Source organism: Bos indicus x Bos taurus, chromosome 22 (assembly GCF_003369695.1).
Source record: "Bos indicus x Bos taurus breed Angus x Brahman F1 hybrid chromosome 22, Bos_hybrid_MaternalHap_v2.0, whole genome shotgun sequence".
NCBI lineage: Eukaryota > Metazoa > Chordata > Mammalia > Artiodactyla > Bovidae > Bos > Bos indicus x Bos taurus.
Genome location: NC_040097.1, coordinates 3,377,549 through 3,386,281, shown reverse-complemented (window position 1 = coordinate 3,386,281; position 8,733 = coordinate 3,377,549). Strand labels below are relative to the sequence as shown.

The 8,733-nt window shown below is 49.7% G+C and overlaps 1 protein-coding gene across 1 annotated transcript in view; it reads right to left on the bottom strand.

Moving 5' to 3' along the window:
- Positions 1 to 2,011: 2,011 nt before the first annotated feature.
- The window catches only part of FGD5 (FYVE, RhoGEF and PH domain containing 5), a 121,135-nt gene continuing 114,413 nt past the window's right edge, over positions 2,012 to 8,733 (bottom strand). The window contains 3 exon segments of the mRNA XM_027523489.1: positions 2,012 to 3,222; positions 4,056 to 4,210; positions 8,559 to 8,687. Coding sequence (XP_027379290.1) covers positions 3,186 to 3,222; positions 4,056 to 4,210; positions 8,559 to 8,687 — 321 coding nt within the window. The 3' untranslated portion in view covers positions 2,012 to 3,185.

Genomic DNA, 8,733 nt, shown 5'->3' with positions numbered 1-8,733 from the left:
TCTAATGCAGTGTGAGGTTGGTTTCCTTTTCTTTGCTATTGAAAAACAGACATCTTAGTGTGGACACAACTGTCCCCTCAACTGACAGTTAACACGGAAGCACGGAAGCCTCCCTGCTCACAGAGGCTGCACACCCCAGGCTGAAGCCATGAATGGAAGAATCTTCCAGAATGTTGTTGACTTTGTCTCAAGGCAGAGAGAAAGCTGGGCTCCATCTGCTCCTAGCACTCCCAGCCCAAGTGGCCTCGTCACGATTTACAGCCTCAGTGTTCAGCGACGCCATCTCCACTGTCAATCAAACGAGAGGTTGGACTAGACGGAGAAAGGACTCCAAGCTGCACACCTCAGCCCCGGAGCATGGTGCACGCCCCGACACCCCCTGGGCGTCAGCCCCCACGCCTCCCCGGCCCAGGCTGCGTCCAGGGGAGTCTGTCAGCCTGAGTAGAACAGCTCAGAGTGGATTTCTGACACCCAGAAGTTCCATTAAGGGACCCAGGACCTCAGTCACTGTCCCCGGACGCTCCCGTGTGCCCGTGCGTGCTGTGTCGGTGACCACAATCACTTCTTCCTGCTGATGAGGCCCCATCCAGGCTGGAGAGATGCGCCCAGTCTCAGGAAAGCTGTGAAACCGCCGCGGTTAAAGAGAGTGCTACCTGCCTTCCAGGGCCGGGGACTGCAGTCCGCTTTGACAGACAGCTGGTGTGCGCTGAACGCTCTGGGGGGCTGGGAGGGTCTCCGGGTGATAGGTGAAGTGAAGGCCTGGGGGCTCCGAGCCGCTGGTTCCTGAGCCACAGCACAGCGTCCTCCCTAGAAATGCACTCTGCTGGGGACATGTTGGAGGGGCTGCCTGGCACCCCCGGCGGGCAGGCGGAGAAGCAGTGAATTGGGGGGCCATGGGCAGCTGTTCCTCCAGCCTCCCGGCCCAGGGAGAAGTGCCATCAGCCAAGTGGGCGGCTTCCCCTGAGTTACTCCAGGCTCACCCAGCGGACAGACAGTGACATGAACACGTAAGGCAAGTCGGACAGAGAAAGGGGCGGGCGAGGGACAACAAAAAAGTGGGCCAGTAGAAATCCGATGAGATGAGTCCACTGAGAATTAGGGGAAACACAGGAGAAAACAAGGCGCCCAGGTAACCAGGCGGGTCAGGGCCCCGTCACACAGGAGCTGTGGAAGACCTCTGTGGCTCCCTCCTACAAGACCCATCCAGTGTGTTCTATCTACAACCCGGGCTTCTATCAGGGGCAACTATTCACCGAGAATAAAAAGCCCTGTCACAGCTCCTTTAGAGGATCAGAAATAGGATGTCACTCGGGGGAAGAAACCTTCAAGGGACTTCCGGACACATAATTCTCCCTGGAGCTCAGAAACTGATAACGGGGCCGCAGCACAGGCAGGCTGGGGAAGTGCCCACTTCCTCTCTGAAGTCCTGCTGCACTTAAAAAATATATACATATTAATTAAATTAAATATAAATTAAATTAAAATTTATTAAAAATTTTAAAATATTTATTTATTCATTGGGCTGTACTAGGTCTTAGCTGTAAAGGCAGGACCTTAGAGCTTCGTTGCAGCCTGCAGATGTGGCATTCAAACTCTTAGTTGCAACACATGGGATCTGGTTCCCTGACCTGGGATCGAACCCAGGTCCCTGGATTGAAAGCCTGGAGCCTTAGCCACTGGACCGCCAGGGAAGTCCCTTGCTGTGCTTTTTAAAGGATCAAAGAGTCTAGAAGGCCCGTCTCAATATGCCTGATGGTGAAGATGATTCCATGGGAGTTAAGTCCTCAAAAATTAACAAGAAGACCTCTCTCATCACTTAGTCTGGGTCCTCAAGATGTTTAACCAAACATTTTTAAAGAAGAACTGCAAACTAGAAAAAAAAATTCCCCTGAAAATATTTAATGTAAGCTAATTCCTGGAGATGTGCTTTTTATAAAACATTGATTAGCAACTGACTTTTTTTTTTTTTAGGGAACAGGGCAACAGGAAGGTGGGGACAGACATCAGAAAATGATATGATTGCTTTTTATTTCGATGAGAGTAACAAGGAAGCCCCCCGCCACTCTGCCTTATGTAAAAACACGTCCAGCATCGTGAGCAGCAGTCATCAGCGGGAAGGGACCAAGCCCCAGGCACCCACAGAGCATCTTCAAGCCACAATTCTAGGCTCCCTCAACTGTGTGCAGAGCCACTGGCCAACACCATGAATTCAGCTTCCCATCGCATCTTGTCTTCTCTCCTTTCCTTTCTTTCAAGGCTTCAGGAATACAGCAGAAGGATCACGATGTGGAAAACAAGGACAGTTCTCACAAGCACATCGCTGTCGGCCTGTGCGGGGTAAACTCAGGAAGGCACGCAATAAATTAAAGCAGACCCCGTCTCTCGGGAGGGTCTGCAGTGGCCTCCAGGGTGGGGGCCGGGTCTGCCAGCAGCCGAGTTTCCAGCACTGGTGAGGTGTCAGGACCGCCACAGGGAGGAGGCAGTTTCCTCCTTTCGGAAGCCGCGTCGGTCTGCAGGGTGAGTGCTTGCTTGGAGGAGACAGTCCTCCGCTTCTGCTCCGGGGCTGCCTGGCCCTGCGCCCTCCGAGGCCAGGGGGACCCTCCCGGTGTTACCTGCTGACGCACCACAGCCAGTGCTGGTGGCAAATTAGTCCACAGGACTCCATCTACCACTGACTTATAGAAGTCCCTTGGGGTGGGGGGGAAAATCAAACCGGAGGTTGCTGCTCAGTAAAATAAAGTGCTTTTTGTTGAGAGTAGCTGTTATTTACTGGTTGATTTTTCATTTCACCTGAGGCACCGACATCAACGACATGAAAGGCGATCATGTTTACCAGGAGTAAAAAAAAACTGTAAAAGCTTGTTTCTACTAAGAAGCCTGCAGTTCTACAACGTACTTCTCTACTGGTTTCCACGTCTTCATGTTACTAAATTTTAACACACTACTGGAAAGGGAAATAGTTTACGCTGGAGTGGGGAGGGTGGAAAACACAGAGACAGAAAAGGTCCATAAATATCCCTTAAGGGGTCCACTTGTGAAGGCGTGAGAGAGGGGGTGACAGCCAAGAAGGCCAGTCCCCGCGCTGAATCCAGATGTGTCTGGACGGGCGGAGACATGGATTGGCTTCTGGAAGGGTCCACATATCAACCTAAGAGTGTGCTCTGAGTCCACATGCTAGGTAACTGCTATAACACACTTGCATCTTCCATGGCCTCGATCCACCTGCAACACAGAAGAGAGGAGACACTCAGTTCTGCCTGGAACTCTGGTCACGGAACCCAAGAGTGATGAGATAACGGTATCACTAATCCAAGGTGAGCGACCAGGTCCCATTCTGTGTGCTTGCCTAGCATTTAGCAAAAGGCCCAGAGTGCAGTGCACAGTTGCTGAATCAATGCACGCCTGTATGGGTGAGTCATAATACAGGTGGACCTCACTTTATCATGCTTTGCTTTCCTGTGCTCAGAGACACTGCGTTTTCTCTAAATTTGAAGGTTTGTGGAAATCCTGTGTCCAGCAAGTCTAGCAAGCAGCACCATCTTCCCAACAGTATTCGCTCACTGTGTGTCTCTGCAGCACATTTTGGCAATTCTCACCGTATTTCAGACTTCTCCATTGTTAGTCGACTTGTGGTGATCTGTGACCAGTGGTCTTTGATGTTACTACCGCAAAAAGATTATGACCTCTTAAAAGGCCCAGATGATGGTTAGTACTTTTAGCAATAAAGCATTTTCCAGTTAAGGAACGCATACTTTTGTAGACATAACACGACTGCACAGTTAACAGGCTACAGGATAAACACAACTCGTGTATGCACTGGGAAACCAAAAAGCTTGGGACTCCCTTGACTGCCACATGCGCTTCATTGCGTGGTCTGGAACCCCACCCACAGTCTATCTGAGGTCTGCCTGGGAACTTCAATCTGCTCTTCTGCTGTGGCCCAAGGGACCCTGACAGGACAGGAGGGCTGGAGAACAGAAGCCAAAGTCCAGGGTGACAGCTGGTTCCCTTCTGAGAGAGGAGAGGGGGGAACGCAGGACTAGTTATTTGAGTACCTCTGAGCCAAACTGCTATCCTCGGCTTTGAAGCTATAAAATAGGGTTTTCTTGTGGTAAAGATGAAACGTAGGGCTGGCTTCGCTGCTGCCCTCCTCCTTGCTTGACGCAACGGTGAAGCCAAGCAGGGGCATACTCTCCAAGGCCACTGTGTCCTGCAGAGAGGCAGAGGGGAAAAGGACGTTAAACATGGCAAGACGCCCATCAGCAGCTGAGCATCCATGCTCTTCACCCCTACTTCCTGCCAGCACCAGTCACGAGGAGGGAGACTTAACATTCTGTGACAGCGTTTACAGAGTCCTGGGACTTCCACGTTATCTTGTTTAATCTTCTTGACGGTCATGGAAGGTGTCACCACCATGCTAAGAAGAAACTGAGGCTCCGGAAGGTAAATAATGCCCCAAGATCACACAGTGTGGAAGGGGCAGGGCCAGCACTGGAACTCATGAACCCGTAAAACTGCGCATTCCTTCCACTGATTTGGTGTGTCTGTGACTCAGATTTTCCACTGTCATTACTCCTGTTAATGTATTCTGTGCTCAGCCCGCCATGTTCTCTTTCACAGTGTTTCAATATGGAGCACTCAGGGCGTCCGTGCTTAAAATCATGGAGTTGGGCGGAAAAAGAGCGAGCTTCTTATATGTAGATAAAGAGCGTTTTATAATAAACACACCCATATTTATGCACAAATACACGTTCATACAACCATAAGATCGTACGTGAACAGAGATAAGTGGTTAAGCACATTAGAATGACTGTAGGAGAGAAGGGGGAGTTCCGTTTGTGTATAAAAGGCAATCAACTTTTTAAGACTGCTGGATCAGAAAAAACATTCGACAAAATTCAACATCCACTCATGATAAAAACCCTTAGCAAACTAGGGAATAGACGGGAACTTCTTGGGTCTTCCCGGTGGTACAGTGGATAAGAACCCATCTGCCAATGCAGGGGACATGGCTTTGATTCCTGCTTCAGGAAGATTCCACATGCCACAGAGCGGCTATGCCCGTGTGCTACAACCACTGAACCTGCACGCCTACAGCCTGGGCTCTGCAACCAGAGAAGCCACGGCATCCAGCTCCCCCGCTCCCTGCAAACGGAGAAAGCCCTCGTGCACCAACGACGACGCACTGCAGCCAGTAAACAAACAGAAGGGAACTTCCTTCATCTGACAAAGAGTATCTATAAAATACCCACCAATAACATCATACTCAATAGCGAAATACTTAATGCTTTTCCCCCAAGACTGAGACGAAGCAAGAGGGCACTGCCCGTTACCAATTAAATTCAACACTGTGCTGGGGATCCTAGTCATCGCATTAAGGCAAGAAAAAGAAATAAAAGACATCAAGATCAGAAAAGAAGAAGCAAAACTACCTGTGCATAAAAAGGACACGTTTGATTACAAACAACTATTAGAACTAATAATGAATTTAGCGATGTCACAGGATAATTAATTGTTGTCTTTTAAAAACATTTTTGTACTATCAGTGAACACTAGAAAATAAACTCCATTCAAAACTGCATCCAAAAATAAAGTACTTAGAATAAAGGTAACAGAAATGAGAGAAGTATAAGAATCTCTATACTAAAAAGTACAAAACATTAAATGCAGAATTTAAAGAACTAAATAAATGAATTATTCATGGATTGGGAGATTCAATATGGCTATGATGTCAATTCTCCCCAGATAGATATATAGATTCAATAATCCCTGTCATAATCTTAATAGTCATTTTTATTGAAATTGACACATTTATATGGAAACACAAAAGACCCAAAACAACCTTTAAAAAGAACAAAGCTGGAGGACTTACACAAGGCTTACTATAAAGTATTAAAACCACATTAAGATACTACTACGCTTTCACCAGAATGGCTAAAATTAAAGCCTGGCAATACCAAGTGTTAACAAAGGTGGAGCAAACAGAACTCCCAAATTTACCTACATCATTGCAGAGACTGTAAAATGCCACATCATTTTGGAAAACTACCCGGTAAATTCTGAAAGACCATATGTATATCGTTCTGTGATTCAGAAATTCCATTCCTAGGTATTCACCCAAGGCAAAATAAAAACCTATTTTCACACAAAAACCTGTATGCAAAAGTTTAAACTGGCTTTATTCATAATCACCTCAAATTGGAAACAACTCAAATGTCCTTCAACTGGTGAATGGATAAACAAAGAGGTATATTCACAAAATGGAATACTACTCAGCCAGAAAAGGGCGTGACCAACTGTACACAACAATATGGATGACTTAAAAACACTGTGTTGAGCGGAAAAATCGCGCACGATTCCATTTATCTGAAGATCTAAAGGATATAACTAACATATGGTAGGAAAAAAATACAACCTAGCGTGTTGCCTCTAGGGATGGGGGTGAGGTGAGGATTTACAGGGGTATGCTTTAGTCAAAACTCAACAAACAGTATCAAGATTGGTGTACTTCCTCATATAAAAGTTGTACTTCAAAAGAAAAAAAAAGATACACAAATATTGAACTCTTAGGGAGAATCAGCTCAGTTGGTAAAGAGTCCGCCTGCAACACAGGAGACCTCGGTTTGATTACTGAGTTGGGAAGATCCCCTGGAGAAGGGATAGGCTACCCACTCCAGTTTTCTTGGGCTTCCCTGGTGGCTCAGCTGGTAAAGAATCTACCTGCAATGTGGGAGACCTGGGTTCGATCTCTGGGTTGGCAAGATCCCCTGGAGAAGGGAACAGCTACCCACTCCAGTTTTCTGGCCTGGGCCGTGAACAGTAGGACAGGACTGAGCGACTTCCACTTTCACTGAGTGGCTTTCACATTCGCTTTTCAGGGGGAATTATACTTGAAAAGCATCAGAAAGCAAGATGGACGAGAGACTAACAGATACTTGATTACAGTAAAATGTTAACTGTATAATCAAAATTCCTCCAACGTTTCTTTATGTTTGAAATTTTTTGTAATAATTAATATATTAACTACATAACAAAATATTGGAAAAATGTAAAAGATTCCTATATATTTCTGACAAGCACTCTCTCCCAGGGCTGATGCTGAGTAGCAAGTTACATCAGCTTTGGGTTACCTCAGGGTACGTGATGGGGCTGCATGGCAGTAGAGACAGTGAAATCTGCCCATCCACGTTACCAAGTCTCCGTCTTTTGATGGAATTTGAAAGCTTGGCCTGTCACTGGTTTAGGCTTATTGAGCAACTATACAAGTTCCTCTCTCTGAAGAAGTGGAAGCATCCTGAGATCCATCTTTGAAAACCAACCCACACTGTCACTTCCACAACAACCGTCGCTCGGGACATAGACCGTCTGGCTTTTCCGCTCTCAGACAGGATCCTCACTCTGATGGTCGGTTAACTGTCAATAGCTTTTATCCCCCAAGCGTGTTTTCCACGAGATGCTCTGTGGAGGAAGGGCCTGCTCTCAGGACAGCTGGGTGCTCTCCACACCTCGGGGACCCACAACACACCCCTGTGCACCCCCCTCAAGCGCTGCTGTGAAGAAGTCTCACAAAGTGTCCACTCAGTTCTCCCAGAACCCAGGTCTCAGAGGCCACCCCTCCTCGGGGAGGGTGAAATTCACACAGCACCCCTGTCCCTCAGGCCCACAAGGGGTCCCCTCTGTGTGTCTGGGATTCTGGACGGCGGGGCTGACTGCAGCCGCCACAGCTGCAGGTTCCTCGTGAAGGGAGCTTCACGCCCCCACAGGGGACATGCCTTCTGCCCGGTCGCCAGCACCCGTGGTCAGGGGAGAAGGGCCCGCCCTGTGGTGATGTGCTCATCCTCGTGGGGAGAATGTGCTCAGCCTCTGCAGGAGGGGAGAATGCACTGAAGGCCCGTTTTCCAAAGCGGATTTCGCCCGCGGAAACCATCAGATAGACAGCGGGGTCTGGACCTGGTAAATCTTTCTCTGTATCCCACGGGTTCAGCCCGAGCCAGGACCAGAGCGCCCCCTGCCGCGCAGCCGCGCTCACGCCTCTCTGCTGCAGAAGCAGGCTGGACCAGGACCCTCTCCCCGCTGCATTGTAGCAGATCAAAGTCTAAGATGCTGTGATACACATGAACGGCGGGCTTCTTTAGTAAAGAGCTGCCATGCACGAAGCAATACGGTTCCCTGGCCGGTGCACACACACAGAGGACGGTATTTTCCTCAGGCTCTTGGGTTCCCGCGCGAACAACGGAAGCGGAGGGCAGAAAGGCGCTCTCTCTCAGGCAGCGCCCTCGATTGCTGCCCCCCACCCACCCCGGGGACGTGCCAAGGCCTCGCGGCACCGGCCCTGCCCGCTGCACCGCCTGGGCCCACAAGGGTACGGCCGGCTCCTCGGAGAGACAGACGCGTGGCCGTGCACCCGCGCGGCGCCCTCAGAGAAGACCTGCCCGCCGTGGCAGCCGAGCGGCGGCCAGACGCAGGCCCGCGGCGCGCCCGGCCCCACGCGGCCGGTGTGAGGCGACGCTTAACCCCCGGCCCCCGACAGCAGAGGAGAGAAGGCGGGACCACGCTACCTCACGGGCCGCGTAGGTGTAGAGCACTTTGCCGTTGATGACGAACCAGAGCTTCTTCCAGTGCCTCTTGCCCTTCTTACACCGGTTGAGGTAGCCGCTGATGGCGGAGCCCTCTCCGGAGGCGGCCACCTGGCGGAGGGAAGCAAGCGGGGCGGTCAAGGCTCCGGCGGGTGGA